Source organism: Electrona antarctica (assembly GCF_951216825.1).
Source record: "Electrona antarctica genome assembly, chromosome: 15".
In the NCBI taxonomy this organism is placed as follows: Eukaryota; Metazoa; Chordata; class Actinopteri; order Myctophiformes; family Myctophidae; genus Electrona; species Electrona antarctica.
In genome coordinates this window covers 38,819,191-38,846,851 of record NC_136796.1, presented here as the reverse complement: position 1 = coordinate 38,846,851, position 27,661 = coordinate 38,819,191, and the positions used below count along the sequence as shown (strand labels likewise).

Sequence of the window (27,661 nt, the reverse complement as noted above, 5' to 3'; positions counted from 1 at the left end):
TTACAGGGGAGACAGAGATATGGTGGGGAGATTAACTAAACGCAAGAAGTCTTTACAAATGAAAGGGCCAAGGTGAAGCCTGAGTTATGAATAATGCACAAGGAGATTTGACAAGCGAGGTCTGCCCCTGCTCCTCTGGCAGACAGCCCAACACAGGGGCGCGGGAAGGGGGGAAAGGGTGAAGCTCTCCTTATACAATCAGTCAGGCTGGGCGGAGCCGGCACTAAATTACTTTCCGCCCCTCTCTTACATCTCTTAAGTGGCCTCTGCTGAAAAGAAGGGGCCTGTTTAGACACAGGGGCCCTTTCTCTGTGCCACTAAAGATCAAGAATGATTGTCAGGCTCGTGCCTCCTTTGCTGTTTCTCTGCTCCCAGACTGCATAGTAGTGTTTTCATTCCAAGGCAAGTTCTTCGCACAGTTAAAAAATAACAAGAGAAACGGACAGAACAGGAAGTGGACCAAATTATTGTTATACGTTTATGGGCAATGCTGGATGCCGTTGTAGCATAATGATGGTACCTTTTTAAGATTATGGACCTCTTTTCTTATAGTTGGGCTATTTCAGTCAGAAATGTCACAAATTCAAAACAAAGTTAAGAGTTCAAAACAATATGAAGAGTTAAACAAATTATTACCATCTTGGCCATTCACAAGAGCATGAGATTTGATTAAATAGCATTAATCCAGCTTTAAAAACATTTATTTAGCTTCCGTAATGAGAGTGTCGATCTTGAGGAGGCGCTCAAGATAATTCCAAGTGTTTGGTGCAGGGGTGGCCTTCGCAAATTCAATTCATCATGCATAAGACAGTTATTAGAGCGAGTTTGGATATACAGCTATGTTGGGTATATTTGATGGTGAATGTCCAATAAAGGATTTATTGCTCAAAGGATATAGTGTTTATCATGCCTCTGTGCCAGAGGGAACCAACCAGCTTTGTAGAATGCAATGGCCAGTGTCCTAGGGAGCTCCGGTAATGAATCTGAAGGAGAACGATAAAATGAGTCAAGGGGTTTGAAAGTACTGATAGAAAGACCATCTCAAGTAATACTCTTTCTACAATTCAAAGGGAAAGAGAACCTGTTTTCAGTACACCGAGTTTTTGCTGCAGTTTGTTAACATTTTCGATATCATAAGATTTATCAAGCCAAACACCTAAATGAAAAAAGAAGAAAATGAAAAAAGAAGCTGTGGACAGTTCCAGCTTTCACACGATGTAATCTTTAGTTGGGTGGTGAGGCAGTAGGCTTTAGTGGCTTAGGTTAACTGTAATAAATGTATCTGACACAGCAGTTGAAAACGCTGAATGCATAGGATAAAATCTAGGCATAATGCTCACCGCAATACTGTATGAGCCCAGGGAAGAGGACTCAGGTGGGTCCATTATAGGCCAGAAGGTAAAAGCTTAGACTCTAAGCTTTTACCTTCTTTACCTTCTTTACCATTCCTCTAAGCCTTAGAGGAATGCAGTCAGTTCATTGTTAGTTGATAAAAAAAAAAAGTTGGAGCCTTCCTGGGAAGCATGGAGGCCATCTAGTTTAAAAAGCTGAGTCATATTTAAAAAGGCAGCAACATTTTATTGTGCAGTGAAATGTCAACTCTGAATTATTTATTGGTCATTTCTAAACACGCACACAAAGTATAAAAAATGAGCCTTTTGGTCGACACGAGATTAGGTACCAGGACCCATTTGCCCCACAGCGTTTTAGCATCATAATATTAATAGCTTGTATTTATAGAGTAGTGCTATCTGCTTTACAGTATAAATCCATCCATACATACATTTAAATTTAGATTAATCTTCAATCCCCTGGAACAATGAAATCTCTTGCTTGGCTTGGTGTTATGGGAAAGTGCTGACAGGCCAAAAGGACACGAGCTGCAACGCAAGCATGTTGCAGTGAAAATATGAAGAAATGCAAACGTGTTCGTTTGATTACTCGCCTAGGTCATTGAGGCAAGCAGGTCTGTAAAGCTGTGAGAATGCGTGTGCCAGTATGGGCGCACACACGTGGCATACGGAATGCATCCATGTGTGCTTGCACATTTGGTCACGCTTTGTTTGTGCTTTGTGCATGTAATGTAGAGACTCAGTTCCTTCTCTGTCAGCATCAAAATGTACTATTTAAACATTTATCAGACACTCTTATCCTTCTCAATTTACAAAGTGCAAGATGATAGTAGTAAATGTCATGAACCGACAAGGCCGAGTCAATGGTCAAAGAAATGGAGAGCAAACGAAGTGCTACAAAGTAGGATATCAGGTAACAAACAAACAAAAACAACATCTGTTTAAGCAGCGTGTTGTCGAAATAATATTCTTAACACGGGAAAAGCAAATCAGTCTATCTAAATAACATCCCCTCGTGCTTCCCCTGCAAACCGTTTACTCGAGGAAATCAACAAGAGTGAATACAGGTGTTTTGAAGCTGTCAGGACACTGTGCTAACCGTGCCCCATACCGTGTGTCACAGACAGTTGATCTGAGGCACTTTGACACATTTTAAAAAGACGTGATATACCAGTGTGTGTCTTTTAGTTTGAAGACGTACAGTACGTACAGTCAATCAAAACTGTATTTATATAGCACTATGCATATTGTTTATAGAAAAGAAAGACGGTGGTTTAAAAACTGGGACACAGTGTACACTACACTGTTGAGAGCAGGTGCTTTTCCTTCTCATTAGTTTAGGACATGGCGCACACACACACACACACACACACACACACACACACACACACACACAGTGCCATTCCTGTACCAGGGAGGGTACAGTACAGTACATGACTAAAAGTATTCTCCTGCCACCTGTAGGTTTAGTTCACTACCTACTTTAACAATTTAAGTTGCCTTATACTTTTTTTTTTTTTTTTTTTTTAGATATAGTGAATCTACAAGCATAGCTTCATGATGCTTTTTTCCTTTTCTTTTTTTGCCTATAATGATACTGTACACCCAAAATAGGGGCACCAGAGGTTAATGCAATATAACTAACACGTGCAGTTTTTGGAGGTGGTCTCCATACTCTTGTATTTGTAGACCCTGGTGTGGGGTAGGACAACTACTGCTTGGCAGTGATGGACACTACAGTAGATACCCTGGTGTGTGGGGTAGGACAACTACTGCTTGGCAGTGATGGACACTACAGTAGATACCCTGGTGTGTGGGGTAGGACAACTACTGCTTGGCAGTGATGGACACTACAGTAGATACCCTGGTGTGTGGGGTAGGACAACTACTGCTTGGCAGTGATGGACACTACAGTAGATACCCTGGTGTGTGGGGTAGGACAACTACTGCTTGGGAGTGATGGACGCTACAGTAGATACCCTGGTGTGTGGGGTAGGACAACTTCTGCTTGGCAATGATGGACGCTACAGTAGATACCCTGGTGTGTGGGGTAGGACAACTACTGCTTGGCAGTGATGGACGCTACAGTAGATACCCTGGTGTGTGGGGTAGGACAACTACTGCTTGGGAGTGATGGACACTACAGTAGATACCCTGGTGTGTGGGGTAGGACAACTACTGCTTGGCAGTGATGGACACTACAGTAGATACCCTGGTGTGTGGGGTAGGACAACTACTGCTTGGCAGTGATGGACACTACAGTAGATGCACCACTATCTCTATTGTAGTTTGGACATGGCAATTACTACTCTGTTGGAAGAGGACATAAAGGTTTCACACTGCAGCTTTAACTTATTGTTTAGTTTATTTGTTTTTGTATTGTTATTATGATTCTACTGTAACTTTCCCCTGATTTGAGCTATACTCCCGTGCGGGGCCGCATGCGCTGCCTGGCGGCCCCATAAATATGAGTTTCATCAGAAGCTGGGATAAAGAGATGATAGGCAGGCTGCTCTGCACCCAGGGGAATTTCCATTATTTCAATTTCAGATGTGTCTGTTATTGTGCAGTCAATCATTGTACCACACACACATGCCTCCCTGCCAGGACTGTTAACGTTTGTTTCCTTTGTCTCTCTGCCCGCAGCCAGTATGACTCATTCCACAGAGTAGATAATTGTATCAATCTCTCTCTGTCTCCCCCCCCCCCTCCCTCTCTCTGTCGCTCTCTCTCTCTCTCTCTCTCTCTCTCCGTCAGCATTAAGATGGTGTTCATGTGGACCAGTGGGGACACCTTCAAGACCGGGTACTTCCTGCTCACGCAGGCTCCCGTGCAGTTCTGGACGTGTGGCCTGCTCCAGGTGTGCGTGGACTTTGCCATCCTGTTTCAGGTGTACTACTACAGCCGCTACCCGCAGAAACCTGTGTCCCACACCGTGTCGCACACGACCCGCCAAGGCCCTCTGAAAGCACCAAACTCCTCCTCCTACAGTAGCTCTGGCAAGAGAACGCCCCGTGCAAGTTAAAGTCATACTGTGCAACTTTACCAATAAAACAAAAGTAGGTTTTCACTGGGATATTTTCCACAACCATTTCACATGTGCGTTCAAAACAAACGATTGTCATAAAATGATGCAGGCACCGGAAACATTAATACAGGTGACAATGTTTCTTTCAAAATTGATCTTCTGTGCTAGGACCCTGACACTTTCTTTGGCTTTGGAGCAGTACTTTTTGTTTTGAACCGAGTTCTGTACAACACAGTTCGAACAGGCCATAGACGGATGCTGTAAAGACAACAGAGCTATACCAGATGTATCGCCAAAAAAACACCACTAAAACGACTGTTACACAGTGTGACTTCAACTCTCACACATAGGCTCTGTTACGGCCCAGCCAATCAGACATGTGATTCAGACCCTCCGTCGCTGAAATAGTTTTCATTAGATGGTGGGTCTTAACTGTGTGAGATTTAAATCTTGCGTAACACGCATGCAATGCACAGAGGGTCTTCGAGTGGTGGTGGTGGTGTGATTGTGTACACACACACACACACACACACACACACACACACACATGACAGTGCCAAGACAAGTACAGGAGCACCCTGTCTCTATGTACACACAGATAACACCCGCACTCATAAATAAGGCATGCACGTGCACAAACACTTGGTAGTGTTTGACTGTTGTGCTGCCACACAGGATTGATGAAGGACACTTGTATACATTCAAATGAACAGGACCTTTAGCTTATTTATTACTCGGTCAACGGGTCTGTGTATGCGACTGTGTCCGTGTGCTTGTGTGACTGGTGAAGGAGTATTATATCCTGGAATATACCTGTGCATGTATACGGAATATTATGCACATAAAATGAATATATTTAGCAGCTGCACGCACTGAGTACCTGTGCAGACACTCCAGGAGATGTGGACCAGCTTGCTTTTTCCTTTTACACTGAAGAATGTTGCATGAAAAACCTCTGCCTTAACAGATTTACCAAACATGACTCTGGGCTGGCTACCAGCAATATAATAAAAAATGTGAGTATACAGTAGGCACACAGCTTTCACTGAATGTATAAAATGGCATTGTTATTCTCCCCGCTGTGGAGAAAGGTTAGTCAGTCTACTCTCACGTGGATTGGAGAGATTGACGTGTGCTGGAATTGGAAAACAGACTTACAGGCAATCTTAAAAAAAAAAAGAAAATAACTTTACCAAAAAATACAAAATAAATAAAACATTCATAAATAAATGAAAAGGCTTGGGAAGCCAGTTTGCAATCTGACGCTTCACATGACCGGAAAAGTTGATGACAGAGAAAGTTTGCTGTATTGCTCCACTATCCTGAAAAGTTGGCAAAATGCTGAAAGTTTTTAAACTTAACTTGGGGCATTTTCTTTGTGGTACAGTAACACTGTGTAGTGTAGTAGTGTTACAAATGAGAAAAATGTTTTTGTTAAAAATACAAAGCTCTATATTTTCTGATGTTTGTTCAGTCGGGATGTCAATGTTATCCAATCAGGAGAGAGAACCCCATTAAACGTGTTTCAGTTGAGATGTTTTGTCTGTTCGTATTTTAGTTCCATCACTTCCAGTTTCACTTGTTTGACCTGTATCCTGTATGACGTTTCTCTCCTGATTGGATACATTTGGCATCCCAACCTGAAAATGTATTTTCTGTTTACTAAAGATGCGGAGACCCCTGTTTCTGAACAAACTTGTTAAAGCAATGATTATTATCAGAATATATATTTAACACTTATTTTAACAATGTGATGCGAGTAAACCCAGTCTTTTCTAAAGAAATAGCAGTCATGTTCATTACCCACAGCCAAGGCATTTCTTGTCATTTTATATTGTATACAAAAATACTTGTATGTAACCGCCGGTCATTCAGTGCCATTTTTGTCCGTTTGTCAATAGGGTGCAGTAGACTAGTTTAATCTTCCGCCCTCGTCCACGCCTCAAGCAGGGTTTCACATTTTGTTCAAAGGGGGACCGCAATGGATTCCCCATGTATATGTCTTTGTTTAATATTTCAGATGTCTCAGCTGTCAGCTGCAGGGCAGACATGGTAGAATGGTTCACAGTGGATGAAGTACAATACAGTATATATAGCACTTCTGCCCAACACACATAGTACATACAGTTACTAGTACTACGGCACCAGCCCTTGAATTCACTGGCCAATAGATTTTTTTTGTCTTTTTAAATTGTATTATCTTTAACCACACGTCTTTTTTGTACGTCAATTTGTGAAAATAAGCAACCTACAAGCTCACAAAGCGGTGTGTTGAAGCACTTCTTGATCTTGTAAATCAGCTATTTTCACTGAATGTTCACCTGTTATGACATTATTGAGCAGAATAGAGGGACGTTCATGTGGTTATCCCTGGCGGTTTTTTTTTTTTGCTTGTTTGTTTTTGTCAGATGACAAAGTATAGGGCTTAACGACGGGTTCAATGCAAAAACAATCCTCTTTGTCCCGACTGTACTTAATTGTCCCAAATACAGTTGGGTGCCACCGATATTGTCCCTTATCATTTGACCCATTTAGGCCTGACCTCAAAATTTTAAAAAGTCCTTCTAAATCCTCCAGTTTTCTGAAATAAATATTTTCACGATTTTTCAAAAATAGCAGACCTTTCAATAGCTAAATTATAACAATGTTTAAAACACCAAAAGGGGTTCCCGCCCAAAATGGGTTAACTGTCCTTTTGCGCAGATCACGCAAACCTCAGCAAAAAGAAAAGGACAATATCGATGGCCTCCAACTGTACATTGTTTTCTCAAGCTCTGCTTACTGTATGTGGTTAAATAGTTGTACAGGCCTGCCCTTTTACGCTAACATGTGTCCTGTTGGTCGGTGATAATGAAGATTATGCACTGTACAACATAGAATGACAGGATAGACACGGTAAAGTTACACTCTTGTTGTGCTCAACAGGACCAAAGTCCAAAGTGACCTCACAGTTTCTACGTGGATTATCACTGTTCCAATGATGTACTCTTTGTGATCAATCTTACTAATATTTACTTACTGCCATTTTTTGTGTTATATTTCTATTTGTGTTGTTTTTTATGTTACTTTTACATCCTTAGATACATCACGTGTCCGTTTTGATTTCATACTGGACATTTCTATGAAATGTATATTATTCTCTTTCATATAATTTTCTATTCTAGTTCCTCCATCCACAGTTTCTGTTTTTTAGAACTGAAGTCCTCTGACAATAAAGGATACCCCCGGTGTTTTTAACTGTTGGTTCCATAGGCGTAGTCCATTGGTAAGCGTGGTCAAAATTATAATAATACCCCATTACAGCCAAAAAGACAAATTATCGCACTGCATTAAATATGATTGTTGTTGTTGGACTGTAGTATTTGTGGAATTTGTCTTCTGCATTTAGCACAACCTAACCATTATAAGTAATGGGTGGTAATAAATTGAAGCCGTGGAGCAGTCAAGTTTGTTGTTCGGATCCACTTCGACACGTGGACTGGGCAGACTGGGGAGTGACAACCTTCCCATTCCAGTCGGGGAAAAAAAGAAGTACATGTACTTCAGTAATGTCAAAGTAGTATCTTAGTATCGCCACATTGGCTCTAATCATTGGTGGAACTGATGTCACACACCGGCAGTGTCCCTTAATGCTCCGTCATCACTAACTACAGGAGCGAAGCCAAATGTGGTATTGTTGCCAAATAAAGAGGTCATGGAAAGAAGGAGCGTTGTTGAACCATTCTTAAAACTTCGGTTGATGGAGATGTTTTTTTTCCTCTTTTTTTTAAGTTGTGTTTCATGCCACAGTGGTTACATTTCTGCAGGTCTGCTTAATGTCACTAGTCATGAAACGTTATCCCCACCATGCCGTGTTAGCCTACGTGTTTGGACTTGTTGTGCCAGCCAATGTAATAAAAATCACATAAATTATAAAGCACTGTGCTTTCACAGCATGCACTCCTTTGGTGCTGCTGAGAGAAAACAATACAATTCAGGATGTTACAAGTAATTTATTTTTAAATGATTGTGTAGACAATATATTTTGTCTAAATGCAGTGTTGGAATTATTAACTGCTATTATAGTGTGGTCAGTTAAATTTATCTTCATTAAAGTTGAATTGTGATTATTTAAGACATGAAGGGGTCACAATGTTCTATATTCTTTTAAATTATGCCTGCAATATTTATATTTTATTCATGGAAAATCCAAATATACCATACTAACGGCGAAGCCCCTGTTAGGGGTCTGCCCGTTTTCAGCAAGTGCAAAATCAGCCATTACGACAGCATCAAGGCCCACCAAAATACATTTTAGTCGACTAAATCAACCGTAGATTTAGTCGACTAAAATCGCATGGCATTTAGTCGACTAAAACTAGACTAACACTAACACATTCCAGGTGACTAAAATGTGACTAAAACTAAATGGAAACTATTCAAAAGACTATGACTAAAACTAAAATCTAAATTTGCTGCCAAAAACAACACTGCTCCCATATAACCTTATTGACTATGTAACGGTGGACAAAACACAAATACAGCAGGAAGTCAATTTTTGTTGTACGATTTCATTTTGAGGAATGAATACTATTATGTTGTTTTTTCATGGTTTTCGATGATGATAAAAATGATGTCGTTTTCCATGATATTCATAATTGTTTTTATCGCCAAACCATGGAAAACTACAGTAGGCTATGTTGTTTTTCATGATTTACAAATTTAGTGCAGGAAAAAGCCCTCTAAAAGAGGCTTAGTTTTGGAGGTACCCCTCCCCGAGGTATAACAAAACGGGACAACGTTTTTTCATATCTTTAGGATGTCCCCTTCATGAAATGGATTGTCCCGAGATTTACTTTTACTGCAAAAGTCATGAAATTAATCCATGAAGTGACTCACCACATAGGCAAAAAAACGCCTATCCTAAAAGAGGGAGTTCCAAGTAAATCCTCTGTCATTTTCTACCTGCTGATTGTTTTTACATCATACTTGCACAGATGGTCTACAGGTAGTGTGCCTACATCCCAGCACAATCAGAATGCCAATATCTGGTTCTATTGTGAATCAGCAGCCTTTTATATAAGGTATTAAATAGGCGGAAATAGCAAAAAGTTAACTTTTCTGAGCAACATTCACTTGTCCTACTCTTTATCAGGGGTAGAACTAAATGGGACATAGTTTTTTCATATCTTTAGGATGTCCCCTTCATGAAATGGATTGTCCCAAGTTTTACTTTTACTGCAAAAGTCATGAAATGAATCCATGAAGTGACTCACCACATAATGAAAAAACGCCTCAATCATGAAAGAGGGAGATCCAAGTCATTTTCTACCTGCTGCATGGTTGGTTTTATGTCATGCTTGCACAGATGGTCTAGTCAGGTACATCCTAAAGCAACCTAATGCCAATATTTGGTTCTATAGTGAATCAGCAGGCTTTAATATAAGGCCTTATTAGAGGCAGAAATAGCCAAAAGCATAGAAACTGCAGTATCAACCATCAATCTATTTACTTTGAATGCAAAAGTCATGCAATTCTTCAATTAACTTTTTGCACCAAAAAAAGTGCATACAGTGACCCCAGTGTCTACAGGTGTCTGTAGAGTGTAGACAGTAGTGTCTACCCTACATGAGCAGGGTTTTATTAGCCTGGCTAATAAGCCAGAACGAATCAGCCGTTGTCAAAAACAATTGCCTCTGGCTTATTAGCCAGGCTAGGGTTTTATAGGCACTCTGGGTTAGAATCATAGGTGTTACACTCAAGAGTACAGGTCTCCGCCAGACCAATTACAGGTTATTGTGGGCTGGAAGTCAATCTTAGCCAGTCAGGATGGAATATGGAGACAATATGTTTTTACCCAGCCACTTCATATTCATATAGAATCTATTATTCTCAGATGGACCTAATATCGCTACACCTGAAAGCATCAAGAATGACACATTATTGATGTTGTATTCTATAGGTCCATATAGCCTAAATGCAGTATGGTTTAATGCTGTAGAATTCACAGCTTTGTGTGTGCCATTCTTTTTTTTTTTTAATAATTTTTATCCTACGATTTCTTAACCCATTTTTCACCCCTGTGTCAATTATCTAATGTGATCCTGGGCTCTACACACCCTCCGCCAACCTAGTCCCCATATATGGTGGACATGGGGAGAGCAACGGACTTGAACTCATGCTTCCTTCATGCCTGAGTGTCCAAGTTGCTCCTTTACACCTGACAGTGGGAGTTTCCCTGGTTGGACGTAGCGCGTGGAAGGAACACGTTATTCCAACCAGTTCCTTTCCCCTCCATCAGGCACCCCGGCTGGCAGTTTAGAGACCAGGATTACTGCATGTTTTTTGTGAGGGTACCTACCCTAGGGGACACGGGGAGAACATGCAAACTCCACACAGAAAGCCCCTTTCGCCAACCCCGCCTCGGGTATGGGCACTGATGACGCGGAGGAGGAAACACGCCACCAGCACCCACAGCGTCCCGAGCGGAAATCGAACCCAGGACCTTCTAGCTGTGAGGCGACAGCACTACCAACTGTGCCACCGTGCCCCTGTGTGTGCCATTATTAATGAATAATCAACAATCAGCAGCTTATGGAAAACAAATTTGGCCCCAGTCAGTCAGTTCCCCCCACAATGCTCAAGATGACATTGAGAATAAGCTGCTGATTGATAAGTAGTACCATAGAAGACGTTAGGCCTCACTCACACCTATACATCTAGCATACAACAATGTTGCCTTATATAACAATATTTTGTCATTCCAGCTGTTTTGAGGCATAGGCTCAAGACAGAAACATCCTTAGATTCCACATGAATGTGAGTAAACTAAAAACATGGCATCAAAATATATTTCCTGTTATTAAGTTTGTATAGGCATTTTACAGTATTAGATCAGGATTAGAACATTTAGAAGTAACTCTTGAAAAGATAACTGGCCATATATGGAGCATGTCTTGAGTGTACAGGGTTTGATGAGGTCAGATCAACATATGAAATGTCAGAACAGGTCAGCTCCATATAGATCTAAGGGTGGCAGCGGGGGCAGTGTCTTGAGTGTAAAGGGTTTGATGAGGGCCCATGAGCTGGGCCTTAATTTTCATGCCTGTTGAGAACTCTAGTTTTCGCCGACTGCCGGGCGCGGTTTGAGGTCAGATGTAGAGTTGCTGGCCAATATTGATACATCAGGGATCTCCATATACTGTATTTGCTTAATTTCGACATCAGGTTGTATTTACTATGACATCAGGGATCTCCGATGCCACGTGATGTTATGAGACCTGGCTTAGAGCACTGAGGGGGAAGGTGCCCAACCCCCAGAAAAGGGCACCATTTTGGGGTGGACTTTTTGTGGGGGTCCCTTGTGCCATTTCACATAAGAAATATCCAACTAGGATGTTCCACAATAACTTGGCCTGTGTCATTGGACAGTAAAATAATACATTCTAATTTCCATGTAAACATAAAAATATATAATATTTGTGTGTGTGTGTGTGTGTGTGTGTGTGTGTGTGTGTGTGTGTGTGTGTGTGTGTGTGTGTGTGTGTGTGTGTGTGTGTGTGTGTGTGTGTGTGTGTGTGTGTGTGGTGGGGGGTAGGCGTTTCTTTCAGTGGGGATCACTTCATGGATGGATTTAATGACTTTTGCAGTAAAAGTAAAACTTCTGACCATCCATTTCATGAAGAGGACATCTTAAAGATATGAAAAAACAATGTCACATTTTGTTGATAGTAGGACCAAAATTACAAGTGAATGTCAGAAAAGTAAACCTTTTGATATTTCCGCCTATTTAAGGCCTTATATAAAAGGCTGCTGATTCACATTAGAACCAAATATTGGCATTCTGATTGTTCTGGGATGTAGGCACACTACCTGTAGACAATTTGTGCAAGTATGATGTAAAAACAAACAGCAGGTAAAAAATGACAGAGGATTTACTTGGAACTCTCTCTTTCAGATAGGCGTTTTTTATTGCCTATGTGGTGAGTCACTTCATGGATCAATTTTAAGACTTTTGCAGTAAAAGTAAATCTCGGGACAATCCATTTCATGAACGGGACATCCTAAAGATATGAAAAAACTATGTCCCGTTTTGTTATACCTCGGGGAGGGGTATAGTCAACTTTTGGGGCTTTTGTTCCTGCACTAATTTCTTTTATCACCGAGTATGTCGTTGAAAACCATGAAAAACAACATACTACAGGCACACTACCTGTAGACAATTTGCGCAAGTATGATGTAAAAACAAACAGCAGGTAAAAAATGACAGAGGATTTACTTGGAACTCTCTCTTTCAGATAGGCGTTTTTTATTGCCTATGTGGTGAGTCACTTCATGGATCAATTTTAAGACTTTTGCAGTAAAAGTAAATCTCGGGACAATCCATTTCATGAACGGGACATCCTAAAGATATGAAAAAACTATGTCCCGTTTTGTTATACCTCGGGGAGGGGTATAGTCAACTTTTGGGGCTTTTGTTCCTGCACTAATTTCTTTTATCACCGAGTATGTCGTGAAAAACAACATACTACAGGCCTATGTGACGTCGTTTTTCTTTTCATCTTTTTAATGGTTGAAAAACATGGTTTTCACTGTTTTTATTGTCAAACCATGACGATAAAAATATACTATATATTCAGTAATCGGAAGAATTACTGATAAATTGAAATAAATGAATGATTTGGGGGGGGGGGGGGGGGGGGGGGGGGGACGAGATTTGAAAAAAAGACGAAAATCACCGGAGTGACTTTTCTTTTTCAAATCCTCAAAAATGTAGAAAAACGGCGTGCTATAGCATGCAGTCCGAGACCATGGGCTATGGTCTGAACTTGAACTCATGACCGGTGGCTAGAATCTCCTCAGCTTTCCATTGTTCTTTTGGGTGTTATTCTCCAAAATGTGGTCCACACTGAAGAGTAGAAGGAACTCAGCTAGACTTGAACCCACAACCGGCTGTGGCTAACATAGACAGCAGCTTATCACAGGGTGCCACCATGCTCTCTGAGAATGTCCTCAGCTTTCCATCTCTTTCCCAGTGTTCTTCTGGATGTTATTGTAAGAGGTTTTATATTCATTGGGTACACTGTGAAGAGAAAGGGCATGATTGATTTATTTGTCAGTCTGGGGGGATAGTCGGACCTTTAGTGAGGTGACACCAGTTCTGATGCGCGCGTTGTGTGGTGTGGTTGTGTACTGAAAATGGAGGGAATACATTGTGACCTGTAAAGAGTTTAATGTCTCTGTGTCTCATTTCCAAAACATGCTGCAGAGTGAAAGTAGGAGGCACTCAACTGGATTTGAACTCACAACCTCTGGCTCACATGAATGTCATCTTAACAAGGGTGCCACTGAGCTCTCTGTAATTTTAAGTTTTAAGTTGTTCTTCTTGGTGTCACTTTTCAAATGGGGCCTTGGGATCATGTACAGTACAGTCATTTTAGAGCATTTTAATGGTGTTTGCTGTGCATCAAAGGTGTCTTTAGTGCTTTTAAGTGTTACTTTATCATGGATGTTAATCAGATAATACAGAGGAGAAACCATTACAGGACACAAACAGCCTGGTAGCTCAATGTGTTAAGCTGGATGTCCACATGATCCAGACGTTGTGGGTTCAAATCCCACTCTGGTCTTTACTCTGAAACTTTGCTTTGAAGAAAGAAGATGAAAGCGCCCGGAAATCTCACTCAGTCTAATGTGAGGTGCAGTTTGTAAAGAAAAGGACCTTGAAGTAAAACAATCACTTCAATGCATTCTCAATGGGAATAGCACAAACTTTGGCATGCTACTAGTCCTACATACTTATACACCTAGAAGAGAGAGTTAGACTGAAGATCTAAAGGTCCCTGGTTCAATCCTGGATTTCGGCAGGTGAAATGAGGTACAGAAAACCGTGTGACTCCCAGGCTGATCTCACTGGGGGAAAAACTGTATGAGTTTATTTGTTTAACAAGTAACATTAAATGTAGGTGTAAGTATGTAGTAGCATGCCAAAGTTTGTGCTATTGCCATTGGGAATGCATTGGGCGTTAAAGTTAAATAACTCAGAAACTACAAAACATTTCAAAGTAAAAAGTTCCAGCATGTGTCTCCACAGTAAGCTGAATTATAAAACGTGTGAATGGAGTTTCTAGGTGAAAGTGATTTTGACGTGCCACTATTTGCCATTATAAATTTCTCACATTTAAAGCACTATATTTCTAAAACTATGAAACATTTCAAAGATTCCTTTTCAGGCAAACATGTCCACCGTAAGATGAACCTAAATAGGTTTGAATGGGGATTCTAGGTGTAAGTATGCAGGACTAGTAGCATGCCAAAGTTATAATTTTTTTCGGACGGCATACTATATAGCATGTCGTTTTTCGTGATTTTGGACTATTTGAAAAAAAGATGAAAATCATGAAAAAACGACATACTATAGTTCATGGCTTCGGACGGCATACTATAGCATGTCGTTTTTCATGATTTTGGAGGATTTGAAAAAAAGATGAAAATCATGAAAAAACGACATACTATAGTCCATGGTTTGGGACGGCATAATATATTATGTCATATTTTCATGATTTTGGGACACTATGTCAGAGCCAGGACTTGAACCTGCAGCCTCCTGATTACCAGGCAGGCTCTGTACCCAGTGAGCCACTGTGCATGCTGTTCTTAAAAGGCCGAATAGATAATGACAGAAGAGCCAGAGACTTGTTTCCATTGTGGTTCATAAACATTCGAGCGTCTAGAGATAAACAACAGCAAAAGAAACAATAGACAAATGTCCTGTTATTTTATTTTTTGTATTTTATTTTTGTATCAATGTTGTACTCAAAGGGAACAGCAGACTGCATTGTGGCCGGTAGCAAGTAGATCAGTGACTTAGCACACTGGCTGCATGATCTGGAGATAGTGGGTTCAAACCCCACTCAAATCATTACTTGCCAAAATCTGCCATTGACCCCCATTCTGAATTTCTCAAATTTAAAAGCACTATATTTCTAAAACTATGAAACATTTCAAAGAATCCTTTTCAGGCAAACATGTCCACCGTAAGATGAACCTAAATAGGTTTGAATGGGGATTCTAGGTGTAAGTATGTAGGACTAGTAGCATGCCAAAGTTATAATTTCTTTCGGACGGCATACTATAGCATGTCGTTTTTCGTGATTTTGGACTATTTGAAGAAAGTTCATGGCTTCGGACGGCATATGATTATGCCTTTGTTTTTTTTGCACTACTCATTGTTACCCGTTTCCTTTCTTGTCAGTTAAAATGATCATTCATCATCTCTTCCATCTTGTCCATCATCTAACCCTAACCCTAACCCTAACCCTAACCCTAACCCTAGTTGTCTGGTACCAGATTGGTTACCATATGGTACCAGAACAAAACAAACAAAAAAGCAGCGTGAATTGTCTGGAACCAGTGGTGCAGTGTGTTAGAACGCTGCCACATGATCGGGAGATGGTGAGTTCAAACCCCACTCAAGTCTTTACTTTCAAGACCGATTTCAGAAGAGAAAAAGCAAAACAAAAGCAGTGTGAATTGTCTGGAACCAGTGGCGCAGTGTGTTAGAACGCTGCCACATGATCGGAAGATGGTGAGTTCAAACCCCACTCAAGTCTTTACTTTCAAGACCGATTTCAGAAGAAGAAAAGCAACACAAAAGCAGTGTGAATTATCTTGAACCAGTGGAGCAGTGTGTTAGAAGGGAGATGTTGAGTTCAAATCCCACTCAAGTCTTTACTTTCAAGACCGATTTCAGAAGAAGAAACGCAACAAAAAAGCAGTTGAATTGTCTCGAACCAGTGGCGCAGTGTGTTAGTACACTGCCACATGATCGGGAGATGGTGAGTTCAAACCCTACTCAAGTCTTTACTTTCAAGACCGATTTCAGAAGAAGAAAACCAACGACCTATCAACCAACACATTCAAAGGCATATCAATCCCATTCATCCGTTTTCTTATCAAGTTGAAGGCATCCCGGATTTTGTTGAGGGTGGGTTGGGTGTTTCACGGTTTCTCATCAACTCCATGTTAAATCACCCAATTACCCCCCAACGGACACTAGCCATAACCCTAACCCTAACCCTAACCCTAACCCTAACCCTAGTTGTCTGGTACCAGATTGGTTACCATATAGTACCAGAACAAAACAAACAAGAAAGCAGTGTGAATTGTCTGGAACCAGTGGTGCAGTGTGTTAGAACGCTGCCACATGATTGGGAGATGGTGAGTTCAAACACCACTCAAGTCTTTACTTTCAAGACCGATTTCAGAAGAAGAAAACCAACAAAAAAGCAGTGTGAATTGTCTGGAACCAGTGGCGCAGTGTGTTAGAACTCTCCCACATGTTCGGGAGATGATGAGTTCAAACCCCACTCAAGTCTTTACTTTCAAGACCGATTTCAGAAGAAGAAAACCAACAAAAAAGCAGTTGAATTGTCTGGAACCAGTGGCGCAGTGTGTTATGACACTGCCACATGATCGGGAGATGGTGAGTTCAAACCCCACTCAAGTCTTTACTTTCAAGACGGATTTCAGAAGAAGAAAACCAACGACCTATCAAACAACACATTCAAAGGCATATCAATCCCATTAATCCGTTTTCTTATCAAGTTGAAGGCATCCCGGATTTTGTTGAGGGTGGGTTGGGTGTTTCACGGTTTCTCATCAACTCCATGTTAAATCACCCAATTACCCCCCAACGGACACTAGCCATAACCCTAACCCTAACCCTAACCCTAACCCTAACCCTAACCCTAGTTGTCTGGTACCAGATTGGTTACCATATAGTACCAGAACAAAACAAACAAGAAAGCTGTGTGAATTGTCTGGAACCAGTGGCGCAGTGTGTTAGAACGCTGCCACGTGATCGTGAGATGGTGAGTTCAAACACCACTCAAGTCTTTACTTTCAAGACCGATTTCAGAAGAAGAAAACCAACAAAAAAGCAGTGTGAATTGTCTGGAACCAGTGGCGCAGTGTGTTAGAACGCTCCCACATGATCGGGAGATGATGAGTTCAAACCCCACTCAAGTCTTTACTTTCATGACCGATTTCAGAAGAAGAAAACCAACAAAAAAGCAGTTGAATTGTCTGGAACCAGTGGCGCAGTGTGTTATGACACTGCCACATGATCGGGAGATGGTGAGTTCAAACCCCACTCAAGTCTTTACTTTCAAGACTGATTTCAGATGAAGAAAACAAACAAAAAAGCACTGTGAATTGTCTGGACCCAGTGGCTCAGTGTGTTAGGAGGCTGCCACATGTTCAGGAGATGGTGGGTTCAAACCCCACTCAAGTCTTTAATTTCAAGACCGATTTCAGGATAAGAAAACCAACAAAAAAGCAGTTGAATTGTCTGGATCCAGTGGTGCAGTGTGTTAGGACGCTGCCACATGATCGGGAGATGGTGAGTTCAAACCCCACTCAAGTCTTTACTTTCAAGACCGATTTCAGAAGAAGAAAACCAACAAAAAAGCAGTGTGAATTGTCTGGAACCAGTGGCGCAGTGTGTTAGAACGCTCCCACATGATCAGGAGATGATGAGTTCAAACCCCACTCAAGTCTTTACTTTCAAGACCGATTTCAGAAGAAGAAAACCAACAAAAAAGCAGTTGAATTGTCTGGACCCAGTGGCTCAGTGTGTTATGACACTGCCACATGATCGGGAGATGGTGAGTTCAAACCCCACCCAAGTCTTTACTTTCAAGACTGATTTCAGATGAAGAAAACCAACAAAAAAGCACTGTGAATTGTCTGGACCCAGTAGCTCAGTGTGTTATGACACTGCCACATGATCGGGAGATGGTGGGTTCAAACCCCACTCAAGTCTTTAATTTCAAGACCGATTTCAGGATAAGAAAACCAACAAAAAAGCAGTTGAATTGTCTGGAACCAGTGGTGCAGTGTTTTAGGACGCTGCCACATGATCGGGAGATGGTGAGTTCAAACCCAACTCAAGTCTTTACTTTCAAGACCGATTTCAGAAGAAGAAAAACAACAAAAAAGCACTGTGAATTGTCTGGACCCAGTGGCTCAGTGTGTTAGGAGGCTGCCACATGATCAGGAGATGGTGGGTTCAAACCCCACTCAAGTTCAAACAAAAAAATAAAGGTCCAGGGTGCAATCCCACCCCAGTTTTTACTGTGACACTTTGCTTTCCACACTGACATCAAGTAGCACAGAAAAGCTCTGTTGTAGTAACCATCAGTTAGCTCAGTGTGATGAGAGTCTGTCCTTGGAAGCCACAGGTCCAGGGTTCAAATCCCACATTAGGCATAACTGTGACACTTTGCTTTGCACACTGATTTCCTGAAGGACAACTTTAAAGCAGCCCAGAAATTCACCATGTTTGTGTGCCGGTAAGTGGCCCAGCGGATAAGTCAGATGATATCCGTAGTATACCTAGTAGAAGTGTGCCGGTTCAAACCCGACATACTCCTAGTAGGCAGTGATGGTTCAAATCACTGACACCTAGAGTTGGAGTGTCCCTGTGGATAAATCAGATGATATCCGTAGAATACCTAGTAGAAGTATGCCGGCCGACATACTCCTACTAGGATGGTGCTAGTTCAAATCACCAACACCTACAGTAGGAGGGTGTGCAGTTAAGTGGCCTGGTGGATAAATCAGATAATATCCATAGAATACCTAGTGGGATGGTGCTGATTCAAATCACCATCACCTAGAGTAGGTAGTACCGTGTGCCGTTAATTGGCCCGGTGGTTAAATCAGATAATATCCGTAGAATACCTAGTGGGATGGGGCTGGTTCAAATCACCATCACCTAGAGTAGGTAGGACTGAGTGCCGTTAATTGGCCCGGTGGTTAAATCAGATAATATCCGTAGAATACCTAGTGGGATGGTGCTGGTTCAAATCACCATCACCTAGAGTAGGTAGGACCGTGTGCCGTTAATTGGCCCGGTGGATAAATCACATAATATCCGTAGAATACCTAGTAGGATGGTGCTGGTTCAAATCACCATCACCTAGAGTAGGTAGGGGGTCAGGTAAGACTATGTAGGGGCAGAGTAGGTGGAGGTGTAGATAGGGGGAGAGTAAGGGGAGGGTTGGTTAGGTGGAGGAGTAGGTGAGGGGGGTCAGGTAGGGGGAGATTAGGCGAGGGGGGTGGGGGGCAGGCGAGGTGGAGAGTAGGCGAGGGGTGGGGCAGGCAGGGGAAGAGTAGGCGAGGGGGTGGCAGGCAGGGGGGGGGGGTAGGAAAGGGGAGAGGCCAGGCAGGGTGAGAGTAGGCGAGGGGGGAGGCCAGGCAGGGGGAGAGTAGGAGAGGAGGGAGGCCAGGCAGGGGTAGAGTAGGAGAGGGGGGAGGCCAGGCAGGGGGAGAGTAGGCGAGGGTGGAGGCCAGGCAGGGGTAGAGTAGTCGAGGGGGGAGGCCAGGCAGGGGGAGAGTAGGCGAGGGGGGAGGCCAGGCAGGGGGAGAGTAGGAGGGTGGGAGGCCAGGGGAGAGTAGGAGAGGAGGGAGGCCAGGCAGGGGTAGAGTAGGAGAGGGGGGAGGCCAGGCAGGGGGGAGAGGCCAGGCAGGGGGAGAGTAGGAGAGGGGGCAGGCCAGGCAGGGGGAGAGTAGGCAGGGGTAGAGTAGGAGAGGGGGGAGGCCAGGCAGGGGGAGAGTAGGCAGGGGGGCTCATCCTATTTTTAAATGTTTTATAAAAAATATTTTTTTTTAACTTATTTAATAATTATAAAAAAAAAAGTCAGGAAGACCCCTGCCTGGCCCCCCTCGCCTACTCTCCCCCTGCCTGGCCACCCTCCCTCTGCCTTGCCCTCTCCCCCTGCCTGGCCTCCCTCCTCTCCTACTCTGCCCCTGCCTGCATGGCCTCCCTCCCCTCCTACTCTCCCCCTGCCTGCCTGGCCTCCCTCCTCTCCTACTCTCCCCCTGCCTGGCCCCCCTCGCCTACTCTCCCCCTGCCTGGCCCCCCTCGCCTACTCTCCCCCTGCCTGGCCTCCCTCGCCTACTCTCCCCCTGCCTGGCCTCCCCCTCGCCTACTCTCCCCTCTCCTGGCCTCCCTCCTCTCCTACTCTCCCCCTGCCTGGCCCCCCCCTCACCTACTCTTCCCCTGCCTGGCCCCCCCCTCGCCTACTCTCCACTTCGCCTCCCCCCCTCACCTAATCTCCCCCTACCTTACCCCCCTCACCTACTCCTCCCCCTAACTGACCAACCCTCGCCTACTCACCCCCTATCTACACCTCAACCTACTCTGCCCCTACATACTCTTACCTGACCACCTACCTATTCTAGGTGATGGTGATTTGAACCAGCTCCATCCTACTAGGTATTCTACAGCTATTATCTGATTTATCCACCGGGCCAATTAACGGCACACGGTCCTACCTACTCTAGGTGATAGTGATTTGAACCAGCACCATCCCACTAGGTATTCTACAGATATTATCTGATTTATGCACCGGGCCAATTAACAGCACACGGTCCTACCTACTAGGTGATGGTGATTTGAACCAGCACCATCTCACAAGGTATTCTATGGATATTATCTGATTTATCCACCGGGCCAATTAACTGCACACGGTCCTACCTACTAGGTGATGGTGATTTGAACCAGCACCATCCTATGTCGGGTTTGAACCGGCAGACTTCTACTAGGTATTCTATGGATATTATCTGATTTATCCACCAGGCCACTTAACTGCACACACTCCTACTTACTGTAGGTGTTGGTGATTTGAACTAGCACCATCCTACTAGGAGTATGTCGGCCGGCATACTTCTACTAGGTATTCTACGGATATCATCTGATGTATCCACTGGGCCACTCCTACTCTAGGTGTCAGTGATTTGAACCATCACTGCCTACTAGGAGTATGTCGGGTTTGAACCGGCACACTTCTACTAGGTATACTACGGATATCATCTGACTTATCCGCTGGGCCACTTACCGGCACACAATCATGGTCAATTTCTGGGCTGCTTTAAAGTTGTCCTTCTGGAAATCAGTGTGCAAAGCAAAGTGTCACAATTATGACTAATGTGGGATTTGAACCCTGGACCTGTGGCTCCCAAGGACAGCCTCTCATCACACTGAGCTAACTGATGGTTACTACAACACAGCTTTTCTGTGCTACTTGATGTGAGTGTGGAAAGCAAAGTGTCACAGTAAAAACTGGGGTGGGATTGCACCCTGGACCTTTATTTTTTTGTTTGAACTTGAGTGGGGTTTGAACCCACCATCTCCTGATCATGTGGCAGCCTCCTAACACACTGAGCCACTGGGTCCAGACAATTCACAGTGCTTTTTTGTTGTTTTTCTTCTTCTGAAATCGGTCTTGAAAGTAAAGACATGAGTTGGGTTTGAACTCACCATCTCCCGATCATGTGGCAGCGTCCTAACACACTGCGCCACTGGTTCCAGACAACTCAAATGCTTTTTTGTTGGTTTTCTTCTTCTGAAATCGGTCTTGAAAGTAAAGAATTGAGTGGGGTTTGAACTCACCATCTCCCGATCATGTGGCAGCATCCTAACACACTGCGCCACTGGTCCCAGACAATTCAACTGCTTTTTTGTTGGTTTTCTTCTTCTGAAATCGGCCTCTAAAGTAAAGACTTGAGTGGGGTTTGAACTCACCATCTCCCGATCATGTGGCAGCGTCCTAACACACTGCGCCACTGGTTCCAGACAGCTCAACTGCTTTTTTTTTTGGTTTTCTTCTTCTGAAATCGGTCCAGAAAGTAAAGACTTGAGTGGGGTTTGAACTCACCATCTCTAGGACATGTGGGAGCGTTCTAACACACTGCTCCACTGGTTCCAGACAATTCACACTGCTTTTTTGTTGGTTTTCTCCTTCTGAAATCAGCCTCTAAAGTAAAGACTTGAGTGGGGTTTGAACTCACCATCTCCCTATCATGTGGCAGCGTCCTAACACACTGCTCCACTGGTTCCAGACAACTCAACTGCTTTTTTGTTGGTTTTCTTCTTCTGAAATCGGTCTTGAAAGTAAAAACTTGAGTGGGGTTTGAACTCACCATCTCCCGATAATGTGGCAGCGTCCTAACACACTGCGCCACTGGTTCCAGACAACTCAAATGCTTTTTTGTTGGTTTTCTTCTTCTGAAATCGGTCTTGAAAGTAAAGACTTGATGGGGGTTAGAACTCACCATCTCCAGGTCATGTGGGAGCGTTCTAACACACTGCGCCACTGGTTCCAGACAATTCACACTGCTTTTTTGTTTGTTTTGTTCTGGTACCATATGGTAACCAATCTGGTAACAACTAGGGTTAGGGTTAGGGTTAGGGTTAGGGTTAGGGTTAGGGTTAGGGGTAGGGCTAGTGTCCGTTGGGGGGTAATTGTGTGATTTAACATGGAGTTGATGAGAAACCGTGAAACACCCAACCCACCCTCAACAAAATCCGGGATGCCTTCAACTTGATAAGAAAATGGATTAATGGGATTGATATGCCTTTGAATGTGTTGGTTGACAGGTCGTTGGTTTTCTTCTTCTGAAATCGGTCTTGAAAGTAAAGACTTGAGTGGGGTTTGAACTCACCATCTCCCGATCATGTGGCAGCGTCCTAACACACCGCGCCACTGGTTCCAGACAACTCAACTGCTTTTTTGTTGGTTTTCTTCTTCTGAAATCGGTCTTGAAAGTAAAAACTTGAGTGGGGTTTGAACTCACCATCTCCCGATCATGTGGCAGCGTCCTAACACACTGCGCCACTGGTTCCAGACAACTCAAATGCTTTTTTGTTGGTTTTCTTCTTCTGAAATCGGTCTTGAAAGTAAAGACTTGAGTGGGGTTTGAACTCACCATCTCCCGATCATGTCGCAGCATCCTAACACACTGCGCCACTGGTCCCAGACAATTCAACTGCTTTTTTGTTGGTTTTCTTCTTCTGAAATCGGTCTTGAAAGTAAAGACTTGAGTGGGGTTTGAACTCACCATCTCCAGGTCATTTGGGAGCGTTCTAACACACTGCGCCACTGGTTACAGACAATTCACACTGCTTTTTTGTTTGTTTTGTTCTGGTACCATATGGTAACCAATCTGGTAACTAGGGTTAGGGTTAGGGTTAGGGTTAGGGTTAGGGCTAGTGTCCGTTGGGGGGTAATTGTGTGATTTAACATGGAGTTGATGAGAAACCGTGAAACACCCAACCCACCCTCAACAAAATCCGGGATGCCTTCAACTTGATAAGAAAATGGATTAATGGGATTGATATGCCTTTGAATGTGTTGGTTGACAGGTCGTTGGTTTTCTTCTTCTGAAATCGGTCTTGAAAGTAAAGACTTGAGTGGGGTTTGAACACACCATCTCCCGATCATGTGGCAGCGTCCTAACACACTGCGCCACTGGTCCCAGACAATTCAACTGCTTTTTTGTTGGTTTTCCTCTTCTGAAATCGGTCTTGAAAGTAAAGACTTGAGTGAGGTTTGAACTCACCATCTCCCGATTATGTGGGAGCGTTCTAACACACTGCGCCACTGGTTCCAGACAATTCACACTGCTTTTTTGTTGGTTTTCTTCTTCTGAAATCGGTCCAGAAAGTAAAGACTTGAGTGGGGTTTGAACTCACCATCTGCACGTCATGTGGGAGCGTTCTAACACACTGCGCCACTGGTTCCAGACAATTTACACTGCTTTTTTGTTGGTTTTCTCCTTCTGAAATCGGCCTCTAAAGTAAAGACTTGAGTGGGGTTTCAACTCACCATCTCCCGATCATGTGGCAGCGTCCTAACACACTGCGCCACTGGTTCCAGACAACTCAACTGCTTTTTTGTTGGTTTTCTTCTTCTGAAATCGGTCTTGAAAGTAAAAACTAGAGAGGGGTTTGAACTCACCATCTCCCGATCATGTGGCAGTGTCCTAAGACACTGCGCCACTGGTTCCAGACAATTCAACTGCTTTTTTGTTGGTTTTGTTCTGGTACCATATGGTAACCAATCTGGTACCAGACAACTAGGGTTAGGGTTAGGGTTAGGGTTAGGGTTAGGGTTAGGTGATGGACAAGATGGAAGTGATGATGAATGATAATTTTAACTGACAAGAAAGGAAACGGGTAACAATCAGTAGTGCAAAAAAACCAAAGGCATAATCAAGCAGCTTCTTGCTTCGTGCTCCCATGTTATCTCTATGTATACCAGCTTTTTCGTTTTGAAGCTTGGAATGAACAGCTTTTTTTTGTGTGCTTTTTTTCTCCTGAAAACTCAACTTTGAGGCAGCTTTTAAAAGCTGGGTTTTGGCTTCGAGTTTTCACATTTTTCAAATCTGAACAAAAAAAAGGAAAAAAATAGCAAATTTCTGTTTGCTGGACTCAAACAGAATTATACTAAGGCACCACCATTTTTGTTATTTTTCGTTTAGCGTTTTCCCATTTTTCAATTCTGAACAAAAAAAGGAAAATCTAGCTGTTTGCTGTAATCAAATTAAACGAACAAAAATCACAAATATGTTTTTTTATATGTTTGATTCAGATTCAAATAAGGCAATTATACTAAGGTCCCCTGACTGGGTTTCTAGGTGTAAGTATGTAGGACTAGTAGCATGCCAAAGTTTGTGCTATTGCCATTGAGAATGCATTGGGCGTTAAAGTTAAATAACTCAGAAACTACAAAACATTTCAAAGTAAAAAGTTCCAGCATGTGTCTCCACAGTAAGCTGAATTATAAAAAGTGTGAATGGAGTTTCTAGGTGAAAGTCCTTTTTTGACGTGCCAATATCTGCCATTGAGCCCCATTGTAAAATTCTCAAATTTGAAAGCACTATATTTCTAAAACTATGAAACATTTAAAAGATTCCTTTTCAGGCAAACATGTCCACCGTAAGATGAACCTAAGTAGGCTTGAATGGGGTTTCTAGGTGTAAGTATGTAGGACTAGTAGCATGCCAAAGTTTGTGCTATTGCCATTGAGAATGCATTGGGCGTTAAAGTTAAATAACTCAGAAACTACAAAACATTTCAAAGTAAAAAGTTCCAGCATGTGTCTCCACAGTAAGCTGAATTATAAAACGTGTGAATGGAGTTTCTAGGTGAAAGTGATTTTGACGTGCCACTATCTGCCATTATAAATTTCTCACATTTAAAGCACTATATTTCTAAAACTATGGAATATTTCAAAGATTCCTTTTCAGGCAAACATGTCCACCGTAAGATGAACCTAAATAGGTTTGAATGGGGATTCTAGGTGTAAGTATGTAGGACTAGTAGCATGCCAAAGTTATAATTTTTTTCGGACGGCATACTATAGCATGTCGTTTTTCGTGATTTTGGACTATTTGAAAAAAAGATGAAAATCATGAAAAAACGACATACTATAGTTCATGGCTTCGGACGGCATACTATAGCATGTCGTTTTTCATGATTTTGGAGGATTTGAAAAAAAAGATGAAAATCATGAAAAAACGACATACTATAGTGTATGGTTTGGGACGGCATAATATATTATGTCATATTTTCATGATTTTGGGACACTATGTCAGAGCCAGGACTTGAACCTGCAGCCTCCTGATTACCAGGCAGTTTCATAGTTTTAGAAATATAGTGCTTTCAAATTTGAGAAATTCAGAATGGCAGACCTATGGCACGTCAAAAAAGCACTTTCACCTAGAAACTCCATTCACACTTTTTTTGAGTGGTGGAAACCACTCCAACAACCAGCTTTGTCTGTATGTTTGTGTACCTGTACCCAAATGTGTCCGTGCACAGGTGAGCATGGTTACTATGGTTAGTGTGTGACGTCACTGACATAGCTGATCAGACTATATAAGACCTTGCACCACTCAGTTCACACGGGTGTGATTTTTATAATTCAGCTTACTGTGGAGACACATGCTGGAACTTTTTACTTTGAAAGGTTTTGTAGTTTCTGAGTTATTTAACTTTAACGCCCAATGCATTCTCAATGGCAATAGCACAAACTTTGGCATGCTACTAGTCCTACATACTTACACCTAGAAACCCCATTCAAGCCTACTTAGGTTCATCTTACGGTGGACATGTTTGCCTGAAAAGGAATCTTTGAAATGTTTCATAGTTTTAGAAATAGAGTGCTTTCAAATTTGAGAATTTTACAATGGGGCTCAATGGCAGATATTGGCACGTCAAAAAAGCACTTTCACCTAGAAACTCCATTCACACTTTTTATAATTCAGCTTACTGTGGAGACACATGCTGGAACTTTTTACTTTGAAATGTTTTGTAGTTTCTGAGTTATTTAACTTTAACGCCCAATGCATTCTCAATGGCAATAGCACAAACGTTGGCATGCTACTAGTCCTACATACTTACACCTAGAAACCCGATTCAAGCCTACTTAGGTTCATCTTACGGTGGACATGTTTGCCTGAAAAGGAATCTTTGAAATAATTCATAGTTTTTGAAATATAGTGCTTTTAAATTTGAAAAATTCAGAATGGGGGTCGATGGCAGATTTTGGCAAGTAAAGATTTGAGTGGGGTTTGAACCCACTATCTCCAGATCATGCAGCCAGTGTGCTAAGTCACTGATCTACTTGCTACCTGCCACAATGCAGTCTGCTGTTCCCTTTGAGTACAACATTGATACAAAAATAAAATACAAAAAATAAAATAACAGGAGATTTGTCTATTGTTTCTTTTGCTGTTGTTTATCTCTAGACGCTCGAATGTTTATGAACCACAATGGAAACAAGTCTCTGGCTCTTCTGTCATTATCTATTCGGCCTTTTATGAACATCATGCACAGTGGCTCACTGGGTACAGAGCCTGTCTGGTAATCAGGAGGCTGCAGGTTCAAGTCCTGGCTCTGACATAGTGTCCCAAAATCATGAAAATATGACATAATATATTATGCCGTCCCAAACCATGGACTATAGTATGTCGTTTTTTCATGATTTTCATCTTTTTTTCAAATCCTCCAAAATCATGAAAAACGACATGCTATAGTATGCCGTCCGAAGCCATGAACTATAGTATGTCGTTTTTCATGATTTTCATCTTTTTTTCAAATAGTCCAAAATCACGAAAAACGACATGCTATAGTATGCCGTCCGAAAAAAATTATAACTTTGGCATGCTACTAGTCCTACATACTTACACCTAGAATCCCCATTCAAACCTATTTAGGTTCATCTTACGGTGGACATGTTTGCCTGAAAAGGAATCTTTGAAATGTTTCATAGTTTTAGAAATATAGTGCTTTAAATGTGAGAAATTTATAATGGCAGATAGTGGCACGTCAAAATCACTTTCACCTAGAAACTCCATTCACACGTTTTATAATTCAGCTTACTGTGGAGACACATGCTGGAACTTTTTACTTTGAAATGTTTTGTAGTTTCTGAGTTATTTAACTTTAACG

The 27,661-nt window shown here is 42.3% G+C and overlaps 1 protein-coding gene across 1 annotated transcript in view; it reads left to right on the top strand.

The window, feature by feature from the left end:
* The window catches only part of slc66a2 (solute carrier family 66 member 2), a 41,314-nt gene extending 33,230 nt beyond the window's left edge, over positions 1-8,084 (top strand). Inside the window, exon 5 of the mRNA XM_079521790.1 lies at positions 4,110-8,084. Coding sequence (XP_079377916.1) covers positions 4,110-4,377 — 268 coding nt within the window. The 3' untranslated portion in view covers positions 4,378-8,084. The remainder of the gene's footprint in view (positions 1-4,109) is intronic.
* The last annotated feature ends 19,577 nt before the right edge of the window (positions 8,085-27,661 follow it).